Below are 15303 nucleotides of genomic sequence, written 5' to 3'. Positions count from 1 at the left end.
AGCCTTCTCCAATACCTACAAAATAAAGTAAAAAATGTTAATACCGGGAAAAAGTTAAAGTCCACCATCAGCAATCAAACATATCAAAAGTCAGTCTAATTAATGCAATAATTGTCAAAACTGGTAACCAATGAAAGCAAGAAAATTCTGGAGCAAAGTATGGGTCCATTGCTGCCTGGCTTCACAGAGCCCCTGTCCTCCCAACCATACCATCACCCCCCATAAGTTTTTCCGGTGAGTTGATAAAATTTTGAGAATTCGTAATGACAATAGGCACGGGAAAGAAAATGGAGTGGGCATATGACTAATTTCTTCCTAATGCATAATTACCCATGAATACTAACGTTCAAGAGAAACTTGTGGCAGCAGGGAAATGAACACCAAAGCTAACTCTAAAAGGGGAGTGGGGAAGGCTCCCAGGCACACAGAAATCCAAAGTCTAAGCAGATCCTTCATAGATCAGGTACCGAACCTCCATTCTGGGAGTTAACGTGGAATGAGACACTGCAAAGACTCTCAAGAGAAAGTCTTTGGTTTCTGTGTCCAGATACTCAGGAACCGTACAGCACCTCATCGATGTGCTCCCCTCTGTCACTCCCTCAGACGAAGAGAAGTGAACAGAACACAAAATTCCCAACACTTAGAGGGAAAAACTTATCTCAGATACGGTAGGAAGAGTCAGGTAGTCACTTCTACTCTGTTGGCCCAGAACCAACCATGGAACATTGAAATGGAGAGAATGGTCCAGAAAACATGCAAATATTTACAGAATTTTACATATACATATTTTAAAGACAAATAATAATTGCTAACATTTAGTAAGTGTTCAATATGTCAGGCCATACAATTTACATATTTTTACCCATTTAATCTCCACAACAGCTTTGTTAGTATTATTTGTTAAGTAAATTGTATGAATGAAGGAATGCTTAAGTACACTGTCCAAGGTCACAGGACTAGCAGAGTGGCTAAGCCATATTCAATTTGGTGGAGCTGGCTCAAAACTCATACATCTTACCATTACATTAGATTGTCTTTCTAAAAGAAAACATAACTCAGGAAACAAAAGGAGATCCCTTCAGTTGCTTCACACCAAGAGCAGCTCAGTAAGAACATGAATTTGATGAAATAAAAACAGAAAAATAAAATAATAAAACAATTAAATTAGATGAAGGAGGGAATTACTAGTCAAAAAGATCAAATTGGGGCCATGCAACATGATTATGGAAATAATAAATAAATTAGAAACAGAAAAGAAACCACTGAGAAGTGAATTATCACTACAGGAAAGAAAGAGTGAAGATAAATAGAATGAATGCAGATGAAAAGGCAAAGAATTTTAAAAAAATGAAAGACTACAATAGACATGGAATTTAATATATATCATATTATGATATATTATAGATTATATATTAATATAATAAAACATATTATGATCTAAACAAAAAGACCATAACAGTCTTGAAGGACTAGTTCCACTAGAGAATATATTCAAAGATACAATACAAGATAATTTCCCTAAAATGAAGAAACAAAAAATTCTGCAAAACAAAAACAGTTCATGATACTCCAAGAAAATTAGAAAAAGAATGACCATTAGACATATCCTAGCTGAACTACTGAATATTAAGGATAAAGAAAGAATTCCTCAGGTATTCTACCAGAAAAGAAAAGCGCATGAAAACTGGGGAAAATCTGGCTCACTTCAGAATGCTCCACAGCACACACCTCTACATGATAATGAAGCAATGTCTATAAAATACTGACAAAAATAAAATTCAATCCAAAAACATTATAGCTACTCAAGATGTCATTCAAGCACAGAAGCCACTGTCAGATATTCACTAGGATGAAAAAACTCAGGGAATAAAAGATACATGATTTTTCCCTGGGGGAAAAAATTTGCCTGCCAAAAAATTTGCTTTGCCATCCAACCAAATAAGAGATTATTAAAAATAAATTTGAGAATGGTAAAGCCAGGTTAAAAAGACTAGAAGAGGAAGTGGGAGGAAGTATATGAAGACTGATATCCTCATCTGTCAGAACAAAGAATTAATATTGTCTAAATATCTATCTTTAAGTGCCATTACATTCCAGCCTCTTAATGTTTATGTTAAACCTCGTTATTCTGGGTTTTTTTTTTTTTTGCAAACATTAGGAGATTCTTTTATGGAGAAATGTCTCCTGTGGTAAAAACCATAGAAGATAGGTATTTCCCTCAGTTTCACTTTAGTTTTGTTTTTCTTCAAATAAAATATAATTGACTCCCTTTTATTAAAAGTGCTTCTAGGGTCTCATCCTATTTTCCTAACTTTGTGTTATATTGTTCTATCCTTCCAACTGTTTGATATTCATAAAAATATATTCACAATGATGTTCATTTAATGCTAAGGGTGGCAATTTCTGAGTTGGGGGTATTTTTTTCAAAGAATTCATCACTGTATTTTTCTGCATTGTTGATTTTTTATACAGAGTATGTCTTACTTTACAAAAACAATCAGGTAACTTTTCTCCCTTTAAAAACTGTAAGCAGTATGCAAAGATGTCAGCAGTAGTTTAGTCTAGATCATCAGGTGATTTCTTAACTTACCATTATCTTCCTCATGAATTTAGCATGTATTACAAAATAAGTATTTTGTTCATATGTATATTTTCATAAGTTTGTTAGTCTTGGAAATGAAACCCTGTGATAAAAAGTATAATATCCAAAGCCCTGCAATGTCCAAGGAGAAAGCATGTCAGAAAGTTAATGATCTTACTAGGAATATTAAGTTACCAATTAATGAATAACATGGAAAAAATGGGAAATGTACTCTTTGATTCGTTTTTCATCTCATTGATGTTTACTTCAATTATATAAAACAACCTTTAGTTTAGATTCATAGCACATTTATGCCATATGGCATCTGAGCAAAATTATACAACTGGCTACATTGTGCTAACAGGAAATGTTACCTCATAGACACATTAGACACTGAGAAACAAAAGGCTAATCTAAAATGGCCCACTACAGGTATAGAATTTTAAAGGTTGGGGGCTGGGGTTATGAATTCCTATTTGCTTATATTAAAGCAGCAACAACAATAACAATGAAAGGTAAACCAAAAACCTGAAAAGAACTGTCATAGAGGGAAGGAGGTGGAGGGTCAGGAATTGAAGCCACACTATGAATATGTTATATTTTGATACTCGAGTTTGGAACCATGTGTTTTGTTTTGTTTTTTTCCTATGCTGTATAGCGGGTCACATTTCATTCTTTCTTCCATGTGAGTATCTCATTATTGCAGCACCATTTGTTGAATTGTTTGTGTTTCTTGGTTTCTTTGTTTGGGAAGTGCATGGGCCAGAAATTGAACTTGGGTCTCCCCCTTGGCAGGCAAGAATTCTACCACTGAACTACCCTTGTACCCCTAGGAACCAGGTATTTTACAAAACTCTACAATTAAACTCAATTTAAAAAGTAGTCTCTAAAACTCAAGGGCAAAATGAATAAATGAACCTATTTATATAAGAGTCAGCAACATAACCAAAGGTGAACTTCCAAAGTGACATTAAAATATAGTAACTTGACTGAAAATTCCTAGGGGATAGGTCCAGAATATAAAAGGAATTGCAAATAAAAACCCTTAATCTATGCCAATACTCATATCGTTGATGGTCATTTTGGTCTTTGTATTGTGTATTGGAATAAAGCAAAGAAGTAATTATTTTGTTGTGACTGGGAACTAGTATTTCTGGTATGAAAGAAAAAGATATAATATGAAGTTAAGAATCTATATCCTATAATATCCTGAATTTGAATAGAAAATGTCACTATGAGTTCATGATTTTACAGACACACCACACACACATTTCCCTGCTCCATCCATGAAAGGTCTTGAAAGGATGAAGAACCCTGTAGCAATGTACACTCATAATGCCCAGATTAGGATCTCTTCCTAACATTTCTTTGTCAAAGGAAACAAGGGCTCTTTAATGGCAGATTCTAGGTCTGGGGCAAAAAATATACAACAGAAACCTAGAACACCTTTTCTCACCAAAACCCAAAAAAAAACATCAAAGCCTATTGAGAACTTATCAAAAGTCTCAAAAACTAATTTGAAGAGTCACACCCTGGCCAAAAGTCAGATAATTGAGCATTAATTAGAAGAACATCTGCCATGGATTGAAATACTTCAAATATGTTTAAATCCAGGAGTTCACAATAATTCTAAAATTAAAAAGGTAATTTTTGTAGGGTGCTAATTTACCAACTCATTATTTTGAAAACTGGTAGAGGGAAGTAATTGAGAATTTATTCCATTTTTCCTAAATAAATCATGTCTTTGGTAACCAAATAGTTGACGGGGGAAAAACGTTACTCTTTATATGAAAGAATAGTCCAGCTACTAATTAAAGAAGGAATGATAAAATCAGAATGGTATATTTTGCAAGTACTGATGAATTTATGGATAGAGAAAATGGTCATGGATGGTTGCTAACATTTCAAAAGGAGAAACAACTAGACAGCTTGTGCCTCCTGACAAAAGTACACAGCACGTGCAATGTAGTGCTGTCAAAACAATGAACCTGCATCTCTTCAAAGTTCTAGATACAACTACTATACAACAGGGAAAAAAGCAGACAGAACAAGTTTAAAGCAACCACATGGAGACAATCAGCAAACTCTAGAATGTGGGACATTACTGGAGAAATCATCTGTTTTATCAATAATCTGTTATAAAAGGAAAGGGGTATTAGGGGAGACTTAAGAGACACATGAACTAACTGAAACATAATGACTTCATTACAATCCTGATTGCAATTAATAAACTGTATGGAAAGGGACTTATGATAAGTATTGGGGAATATTTGAACTTGGGATATTTAATGCTAGTAAATAATTACTTTTAACTATTTTGAAAAGATTCAAAATAACTTAATTATTCTAAATTTTAAAACATGGTTATGTTTCTTAAAAGAAAAGAATCTTTACCTTTTAGAACGATGTACTGAAATACCTACAGATGAAATGACATTTGGAATTTGTTTCAAAATAATAAGTGTAAGACAAATATGAGAGAGACAAGTGAAAATTGCAAAATTTCCTCTACTGTTGTATATGCTTACAGTTTTCCATATAAAAAGTTTTTAAGACAAAAAAATAAAATGCCTCACAATGGGGAGGCCAGGCCTAAAGAAATGGGAGAGACGCACAGGAATTTCCAAATTCAGGGTTAAGAAAGAACAACAAATATTAGAGGGTAGATATTACTGGCTTAATCCTAATTGCAAAAATTAATTCCCCTTATGATCTACATTGAGGTGGGGGGGGGGGGGAAAGCCAGACAACTGAAATATGTAAAACTAAGTAAAGGGGAGGAAACAACTCCACCCCATGATATGTCATTGAGTACATTTAGAAGTGAAAAGAAATGTGCATGCCAGGTAAACCAGGGCTCTCCGAAAGCTGTAATCTTTAAATAGATGGTATCAGTCTAATAATAGCATGCTGTTAATGATCTTTCAATTAGCATTCTCATTGCCTTTACTTTCATATACAGGAGAAAGCAATGAATAATCTGTAGAGTCCTTTAGTGGTAGCTTGTAAGGATCCTGTATACTGTGTTGCTGGTTTCAGTCTTCAGCAAGAAAGGATAGGAGAGGAATGGAATACATTCTTCCAATCCTTGCTTTTAGATGTGGCAAGAATGGGGACTTGGCATGTTGGAAAAAAGTCCACCGTAGAATGGCACTAAGAGAAAGCTCTACAAGCAATCCACGTATTAATTCCGCTTTCTCCAAAATATATAATAAATCTGCTTTCACCGTATGAAATACTATGGGACTGAAAATCCATTCGTAATGCTGAAAAATGACAATGTCCTAACACCTGCAGTTATTTGGCCATCCTTAAAAGCGCACCTTATCCTGACGTCTCAAGGGACTGACAAGTTACCCAAGTCCGAAGAATGAGTCACATGGCTTAATTTTGATGAGTAATCTCAGGTGTCATGGAATCCTGAGAGGAGAGGGCGGGGAGAGGGCGTCAGATATGCAGACGGAAGGAAACAAGCCACTCCGGATTGGAGAGCGAGACCTCGATTTTCCTAAAATTGCGTCATTTCGAACCCAATTAGGTCCAAAGTTGTGGGCACTGACAGGTTCCCGTCTCGGAAACTCTCAATCGAAGACGCAAGCAAAAGGAGTGGAGGCGGCTAATTAAATATTGAGCAGAAAGTCTCGTGGGGAGCGTGTCACGTGGGTCGTGAGGTGCGTCGAGCTTCGGATAAATACCGCGAGGCACTGAGCAGGAAAAAGAGCGCGCTCCTGCATCCTCCTTCTCCACCGCCGCGGGGACTCGGAGTGCCGAGCGCGCCGGGTGCGCTCAGAAGCGCCCGAGGAATTCCGTTCGTCTGTCCGCCGCAGTAAGTTTCCGCGCGGTGCTGGCCGCGGCTGCCCGGCTTTCCCCTTCGCGCCGCGCTCCGTGGTGGCGGGAGGCAGCGCTGGGTGCGCCAGTGGGGCGGGGGACAAGTGGGGAGACGGGTTTACCGAGTGCTCCCCTTTGTCTTCCTCCTGCAGAGCCTCCCGATTTGAAGGTGTGAGAGAGAGTTGGGGTCCAGGGAGAAGGAGATATGAGGACCCTGGGGCGTTATCTTTCCTAAAGGGTACAGGGGGAAATTAGCCTTTTTTTTCTTTGTTCTACGGAAACTGAGTTCCTTTGTAGGGCTATAAATTATATATACATATAAAGTTCTCTTCTACCTCGTCTCCCTTGTCTTCCCAGAAATCCAACATGAAAATCCTCGTGGCCCTGGCAATCTTTTTTCTCATCTCCACGCAGCTATTTGCAGAAGAAATTGGAGCGAACGATGATCTGAATTATTGGTCCGACTGGTCTGACAGTGACCAGGTAAAGGTGAGACTCTGTCCCCTGGGCTCGGAAGTTTGTTAACTCTTCCCAGCCATAAGCACCCTGGTTAGTACTGGGGAAACTGGCCTGGCGGGCACGACGACCATATATGTAAAGAAGTGCCATCTCCCGGGTCCCAGCCAGGATTTTGCGCTCCAGGTTTCAAGTTTCCTAACGAGCGCTGCACCGTCGGGTCTGGGGACTCGCTGGAGTAATGATGCACTCGCAGACGAGACTCGGGTTTTTCAAAGAGCCGCAGCCAGTTTCGCCCCAAGTATAGGGGTTTTCCGGGACTGCAGTGGAGCGTAGGCGGCCCATGTTTTGGGAAACTCTGGGCAGGGGCAGAAGAGGACGCATGGGTAGAGTGAGAAACCAGGAGCGGCAGCCGAGCTGCAGGGCATTAAGAGGGATTTAGGTGGATAGGAAGCTAAATGTAACCTGCCCTTACGTTTCTTTCACGGATCCTAAGACACAGCCGCAAACTTCCCTTAGAATGCATGCCCCCCCCCCCCCCCCCCCCGCCCATAGGCCATTGGGACAAGGGAGCGCCCCACCGGAGAACAGTACAAGTCGTTTATACGACTTTGTCACACACTCCCCCCATACACATCTTTGTGCATTTAGGGCGGGGGTAGGGTGGGGCGTTTCTCCAAAGCCGGTGGCAGAGCTGAGACAAAGTCAGGTGGTACCACAAGAGCTGGGTGAGGGTCCCCACCTGGGAAGAAAGAGAGGAGAGAGCGCGTAGCTGGAAGACCTCTGCACTTCCTGCAAAATCGCACTGTGAAAGGGAGGACGTTGGGGAGGCAACGTTGGACACGAGATCCGCAGAGACTGAGAGAGCAAGTGCCCCCGGATGGACCTCACTTAGCCCGGGGTGGGGAAACCCGTGAAACAGGCCTCCGGTTGCGTCCTTGCTGGGACCCACCGCGGGTCACCATGGCTGGCCCAGCACTGGAGCGCACCACGGTAACTGCCGGGCCCCTCCCTCTGGTGTCCTTCACGTGGTTTGTTCTTTTGTTGGTTTTTTTTTTTTTTTTTTTCTATTCATCTGCCCCCCAGGAGGAGCTGCCAGAGCCCTTTGAGCATCTTCTGCAGAGAATGGCCCGGAGACCCAAGCCTCAGCAGTTCTTCGGATTGATGGGCAAACGGGATGCTGGTGAGATGGATAATCGTCCCTTTGTCTCTCTGGACAACTTCCTGGGTCTGCTCGTTCCAGGCGCACCCAGACTTTCTTGCATTTTGAGTAGAGATTTCTATCCCAAGGGGGCTATAGCTCTGGGCTGGAATTCTGGCTTCACACCTCTTTAACATATGCCTGTGCCTGTGTGGAGGGAGGGAAGAAGGGAAGGAGCTGTTTTGCATGCCTGACAATATTAGAGTGACCAAACCACAAAACCAGGACCCCCCTTTAGCTTAAGTGCTCACTTGACTAAAGATCCCAAACAGACAAAAAAGGGGAAGGCAGATGGCTTCAAAGGGTGACATTCTGAATGGTCCGAGTGCATCTGATTTTAGGGTATCCCTCACCATAGGTTAGACTTGACTGCCCTTGGTGCCTTGATACTTGATACTACCTTGATAAATATATTCCGCTTGCTTGAATTCATCCACCCTCAGTAGAATGTGTCAATAGTTAATGTCAATTGTCTCTTGTCAGATTCCTCAATTGAAAAACAAGTGGCCCTGTTAAAGGCTCTTTATGGTAAACATTCCTATAAATCTTCTATTTTGTTATTATGCAGCACATTTAGGAAAGTGAACAAAATCTTTTAGGGGCTGAAATACAAGCTCTTGCCCATGCCTATTTAATAAAGAGATGGATTTGAATCTCTCCCTGAGGATCAAACAGGGAGGAAATGTACTTCCTTGAGAATGTATTTCTTATCAGAAAACAGGGAGGTGGTATGTCCTAGCAGTTAATGATAGGCCTGGGAGTCTCACTGTTATGGGCTTGAATCTGTGACCCACAGAAAGCCCTTAGTAAATATTCCTTTTGTTTGATTTTTATTAATAACTTGATTAGCATCTATGGTTGTGCTATATTCATCAGGAAAGTGCATTAAAAGAAAATGTTACATATTTTAAAAGTCAATTTATTTTATAATTCTCTTTGAAGCATATAATATAGCTTCTTCAAAATAACTCTATACCTGATTACTAATTTTATTTTATTTTTCTAGGACATGGGCAGATTTCTCATAAAAGTAAGTTGAAAATTATTTGATATTTCTCAAATGCAAATGTAAATTAGATTGAATTTCACTTTATATTTTACCTTATTTTCTGTCATAACTTAGGACTTCATATTTCTAGTTAAGATCATATAAGAATGGAGGAGACTCATATTATATTCAGAACATGATTGTTTAAAACTGTTTAGACATATCTTACTTACCTCCCAAAAGGGCATTAGTTAAAAAGCCTTTAACTCTAGCTAAACTACTGCTGAACCTACAGAAATTTGGATAATACTGTTGTTGTTCCAAGATGCTAAAAAGAAAATCATTCAACCCCTATAAATTGTTAATTTTAGATAACAGTTTCAGTCATAGGGGTAAAAATCTGACGCACATATACAAACACATCGCCAAAAACAAAAAAGCATCCATAAGCATCTTCTAATTCATCTCGGTATGCTGGGCCCCTAGTGACACCATTATTAGCGTAATCTGTTATCCATCAGCCAGTTAAATGGAGTATCTAGTAAAGAATCCATACTAAAGGTATGGATGGATGGATAGACATGCAATTTTTCAACCACCGTAACTGAATGGGAAACTTCACTCTATCAAAGCACAATGAGACATTTCTTAGGGCAGTGAAGATGACAGAATTGTGGCACTTGAGGGTCATTACATCCCAGTTAATGGGACCAGAGTTGACAGGAATTCCCAGGGGTCCATCTTAATCATATTAAGATAATCACTCACCCTTTCTTGGATTTTGGCTCACTAGGTGAGAGTAGGGCACATTGAAATAGCAGCCTTATTCTCAGCAAATACAGTGTCATCCAAGAGAAATCATCCCACTAGAGTAAAAATAACCTTTGCCAAAGGCTTTATCTTTGAAAATAAGACTTACTCATATTTACTTTCTAAGGATTTGACTTTCAAGGGAATTATACATACCAAAATTCTATGTAATGAAAATAAATATACTCTATTGTCAAAATTAACACAGAGTATCTCTAAAAAATCCTATAAAGTAGAAACAGAGACATTTTAGAAATTTATAATCATCAAGCATTAGGAATCTGACTTAACTAAGGTTCAGTTGCTGAGAAATACAGCATGGTAATGCAAAGACATATCTAAGCTTAGTGTCATATTGTCACGCAAATATGAAATAGACTCCCTAAAAACCAAATCTAGCTCAAATAACAGCAATACTTAAAACTTCATGTAACATAAAAACAAAATGTAATTAAGGGGTACTTTATTTAGATATAGAATTGATATATATATATATATATCATTGTATTGTTTTAGTGTTATTTCTTAAGACTTATAAAGAAGCTTCATTCTTCAGGCTCAACAAAGCTTAGGATGGATATATATTTATTTACAGGCATTTATTCTGAAGCTTGCTTTTTTGTGTACTCATTATAACAGTTTATTTCCTCAAAGACATACATATTAAAATACCCCTAAATGTATTTTTCCAGGGCATAAAACAGATTCCTTTGTTGGACTAATGGGCAAAAGAGCTTTAAATTCTGGTATGTATAAATCATGACTAAAAACAGACACTCTTATTTTCTTCCTAAGGCACAGTTTTCAAAGTACTAAAAAAAAATCATAGATTTAAAATGAGTATTTATGGCAAGAAAAATCTAATTGCCGTACTCTCAACCAAGCATAGATTTATACCTGATTAAGCCGTAAGGTCACTACAATAGCAATCTATCTTCTCAAACTACCAGCCTTACCAGTGTGTTTCTCATGTAATCATTTCATCTTTGGCCTAGTCTCATACTTGTTCCCTTAGATCTGTTAAATAAGCTTATAGAATAAAAGAGAGAGAATGAAAAATGAGACTGACCATTTGTTACCAAAGTAATTTGAAAGTTTTTAAGAAGCTATATCTGGCAGACTTCCAACATATAATTAAATAGGTAAATACACACATCCGTTTATGCAAATCTCTTACTCTTCTTGGAGTTACAGAAGCTCAGAATGCAAATATCTGGATGGATGTTTCAGAGCCATATAGTCCATTCATTCCAGGGCCTTCAAAAAATAGTACAACCAAATTACCCAAGAGCGTTCTAAATCAATCCTTTTATAAAACCCTTAGAGAGAGGGGCTGCTACAATTTTCCTCATAGCCCGTTAAATCTAAACATTCCATTCATTTGATATAAAGGCTGTATATTTCCTTTCTTCTCTTAAGTTTCCCTCTTCTGTATAAATGTCAGATACATATATATTTGACAGTCCTTCTTTCTTTACTCATTCATCAACACTGTTTTCAAAGTAGCCCCAGTATCTTTCTCATAGGTAGTACTTGAATTCTTCTCTTTAAACCCCAGCCAAAGTCTGTATTATATAATTGCTTGTGACTTGAAAATGGTACTTCCCCAAATGTTTTTCCTTGGTCTTGACAAAGGAGGAAGTGATCTTCTGATAGCTTACTGAACACATGGGTTGAATAATTCAACTGAGATATTTAAAAATACACTGACGAGCTGAGTCAGCCGTGATGTTGAATACTTAGAGATCTCCCAAGTGAGACTAATAATTTAGGAAACCTTTTGGAAACTGAACTATTTGTATAACCTCTTGGGTTTGCTATAATTATAAAGAAATAATCTAAGAGTAATAGAAATGATGAGAGAAAGGCCTCTGAAATGAAAGGAAAACAAAAAACTACCACTGGAAAAACTCCTCATTTTCCCCTGTAAATATTGCTTGTGTAAACAATACCTGAATTGACTATTTCTCTTTAGTTATTTACCCAGTCTTCTTTTGAAATTAAGCCAATGATGTATAGTCAATGGATTGTCGTTCCCTGATACAACATAAAAGTGTTGACACTGTGTCAGCTCTTTAGGTAACTTTCTAAACTTTAAATAGCCTCCATTTTATCCTCAGATCATTATGTCTCTTCTTTCATTCAGATATAACAGTTTTATACAAACTTTTTTGTTAGGCACATTTGAACCTTGTAGCCCAGGTTATAAGCTCAGGTTTAAGAATGCTGTTCACGTTCTCTCTGTTCTAACTTCAGTGAAAATCAAATTAAAATACAAATAATCTAATTATAAAGTCATTTGTAAAAGTTTTACCCATTTAGAGTATTTCTAGTTTCTAGAAAATTATAACTGAGATGAACTGGTTTAATTCTTATCTGGAAAATTCATGCAAAAATGATATATCAATAGAATTTATATTGGTTCTCTGCTTTCCTTATTTAAACAGAACCTTTGTATATCTTCAGCAGTAATTTGGGAGCTACTCAAGTTAAATTTTAAAGAAGATATTAGTGTGCCAAATGAAAAACTTAAAATCATTTTATTAATGTGTACTGTCTTCCAGCTTTTAAAAATAGAATATAGGACGGGCCACGGAGGCTCAGCAGGCAGAGTTCTTGCCTGCCATGCTGGAGGCCTGGGTTTGATTCCCGGTACCTTACCATGCAAAAAAAAAAAAAAAATATATATATATATATATATATATATATAAATTTAAACTACACTGGCTTTTATTTGTATCAGAAGTGCATACTAGCCCTTCTCTAACTGAGGTTTTCTTGATAACCATATTAATCATCAAATTTCCATTTCCAGAACTGATATAGGTTTCCAAACATACCCAGCTTTACAAATGATACAGATGTCATGTGATTTAGGACAGGTTAAATGCCATTAAATGTACATAAAATAATAAATTAATAGCTAATAATAAAATCACAATAATAAGGCTGGAATCAACATCTTTGCTCCTTCATTTTAGGGAAAATATAATCCATAGTGAAACCAAGATCTTTTCACATTCTCGGTTGAACAAAGATTGTTATAGAGTCTTATTCTACAACCACCTGGCCCTTCCCTTTTATAGTCACAGACCCCTTGACTATTTGAAATCTACTAACCCTCGTCCCAGAGAAACCCTCAGCTTATACACATAGAATTTTACACACAGTTTCAGAGGGTGGAAGGACCGGGTAAGAACCTCTGCTTTCAGTTAAGAGGAACCTGCCTTTGGTTTGTTTGTATTGGCATTCACTTCGCTTCTGTGAGGAACAGAATCATATTACTAAGGCTTGTCAGAGATTGAACTCAAGCTAGTCATTCTCCTAATATAAACAAACCATCCAGCATGATAAATGAACTGCTTCCTTCCTTCAGAACTATCCAGCTCACACTTTTCCACCTCAGAGGTGTGTACATGATTGACCTGAAACCTTCAGCTTATTGTTGACATCACTGAAGAGAAAGCTGGATGTTAGAGATCATCTGCTCAGTGCTAAGAGGAGGGAGTGATAACACCGGAGCCCTTTTTTGCCTTCTCTCTCTCAACTAATCTTTTTCAGTGAGGAAAGTCAGAGGACCCCCTCTGATTCCTGCATTTCTTTCACAGATCTTTCTACTGTTCCTGTTTAAATACATTGTCTTATGTAGGACATACCGAATTTTTAAAAGTCCAGTGAATTCACTATAAGTCTAGATGTATAAAGAACTAGCAGAGATGATGGAAAATTCCATAGGTATTTTGGTCAAAATAGGCAAATCGTTCACGATATAATTTTGGCTTTTTTGTGTGTGTCCGGATAGAATACTTAAATCAATTGCTCACTGTGTGTGAAGCACTTTTGGAAGCGGGGATTAACCTGTCAGGTCTTAAGGGTGCTAGGTGGTCCATTCAACTGCGCTGACTGGCACAATTGACCTACCTATGGAAAAATGAGATTGTTTTTAGTCTGAAGAACAAGCCGTCATTGGGAGGTACCCACAAAAATGAAAGAGAGATCCTCACACCATTTTATGTCCCTAGAACAGGGGTCAGCCAACTTCTCTGTTAAAAAAAAACAAATAGTAAATAGTTTAGGCTTTGTAAGCCATGTAGCCCCTATAGTGACTACTCAAATCTACCAAAACAGACATTGATAGTAAGTAATGAACAGGCATGGCCATGTCCCAGTAAAACTTTGCTTACAAAACAGGTGATGGGCTGGATTTGGTTTATTTGTTGACCCTGCCCTAGAATGAAAGTTTTAAGTTTTGCTTTCATCTTACTGTCATTTCTGCTTACCTTAGGCATCATCCTTTCTACAGTTCACCCTTGGGTGTCTGCCAGTGCTTGAAAAAATTGTGGTCTGAAAATCAACATCATAGTGTGGAAATAAGAATCAACAATAACTTGTAGAAATAAGCTTCGGGGGTGTCGAGGCTATGACAGATGACTAAAGTAATTCAAAGTTCTGTGGTTAGATCACATCCAATAAGGATGGAAACTAAGGCAGAGTTGTAAGATATACAAATAAAACTCTTAGAAATAGTTCAGTAAAGAGAAAAAGTCATGAGTTTTATAAAAATTATCATTTGCCTTTGTCTTGATTTATGTCATTCCTTCAGTACATACATTTGTAAGACATTTTACCTTCTCTTTGTTTCCAGTGGATTATGAGCGGAGTGCAATGCAGAATTATGAAAGAAGACGTAAATAAACCACCTAATGTGTTATTTATGGAGCTTCATTTGTGTCAATGACCAATGAAAGGTAAAATAATACATGCCCTATGAGAAATAATTATTTATTTAATAATAATTATTGTTTTGAGTTGACAACTCACAAAGTGTTTATTTTTTCATATTGTGCCGATATGTGTGGTAAAAATGTTATAATTCTAATATGACCACTCTCTCTGAAATAGAAATCAGCAGTAAATTTCTCAACAAAGCACAGTATTGAATAAAATTGTAAAAATCTGTCAATGTTATAGTATCCAAAGAAAGAAGACATTTTGTTTCTTTGAAGTGGTCACGTCAGTTATTGCTGAAAGGATAGGAAATTACTGTATGGTCTTGTGCTTCCTGTACTTGTTTTCATGGTGAAAATGTACTGAGATTTTAGTATCAAAGTATATTTGTATCCTTGCAGCATGTTTTACATTTTGTGACTATATAAAAGTGTTTTAAAACCTTTTCATGTGATTCTAAGGTCCTCATGTCATTGTATGATATTGTGAGAGTTAATGTTTTAAATAAAAGAAAAAATATCTTGAGAATTTTGTCATTTTTCATTAAAATTTATTTCAAATCAGCAATACTTCTTTTAGTAGATGGAATATGTTCAAAGCTGTTTGGGCTGCTAAATAACAAAACATAAAACCACTAAATATCTATTTCTTAAGACAAGAACTTAAATAATATTAACCTTTCTCTCTCTCTCTCTCTCTCTCTCTCACACA

At 37.4% G+C, this 15303-nt stretch overlaps 1 protein-coding gene across 2 annotated transcripts; it reads left to right on the top strand.

Moving 5' to 3' along the window:
* Positions 1 to 6051: 6051 nt before the first annotated feature.
* On the top strand, positions 6052 to 15078 carry TAC1 (tachykinin precursor 1). 2 transcript variants are annotated; one of them, XM_077163158.1, is made up of 7 exons: positions 6052 to 6407; positions 6767 to 6898; positions 7952 to 8048; positions 8550 to 8594; positions 9073 to 9096; positions 10557 to 10610; positions 14510 to 15078. In XM_077163158.1, the coding sequence occupies exons 2-7, from the start codon at positions 6776 to 6778 to the stop codon at positions 14557 to 14559; spliced, it is 393 nt and encodes a 130-aa protein (XP_077019273.1). In that variant the 5' UTR covers positions 6052 to 6407; positions 6767 to 6775; the 3' UTR covers positions 14560 to 15078. The 2 variants fall into 2 exon arrangements, with proteins under 2 accessions (XP_077019273.1, XP_077019275.1); XM_077163160.1 differs by lacking the exon at positions 8550 to 8594.
* Positions 15079 to 15303: the final 225 nt, after the last annotated feature.

Source organism: Tamandua tetradactyla, chromosome 1 (assembly GCF_023851605.1).
Source record: "Tamandua tetradactyla isolate mTamTet1 chromosome 1, mTamTet1.pri, whole genome shotgun sequence".
In the NCBI taxonomy this organism is placed as follows: Eukaryota; Metazoa; Chordata; class Mammalia; order Pilosa; family Myrmecophagidae; genus Tamandua; species Tamandua tetradactyla.
The sequence above is the reverse complement of the archived record's forward strand: the minus strand, read 5'-3'. Positions and strand labels throughout refer to the sequence as shown.

Coding starts and splice junctions, on each gene's coding strand:
- TAC1 (XM_077163158.1), top strand. CDS start 6,776: ATGAAAATCCTCGTGGCCCTGGCAATCTTTTTTCTCATCTCCACGCAG. Junction 6,899..7,951: donor CTGACAGTGACCAGGTAAAG/GTGAGACTCTGT, acceptor TCTGCCCCCCAG/GAGGAGCTGCCAGAGCCCTT. Junction 9,097..10,556: donor TGGGCAGATTTCTCATAAAA/GTAAGTTGAAAA, acceptor GTATTTTTCCAG/GGCATAAAACAGATTCCTTT.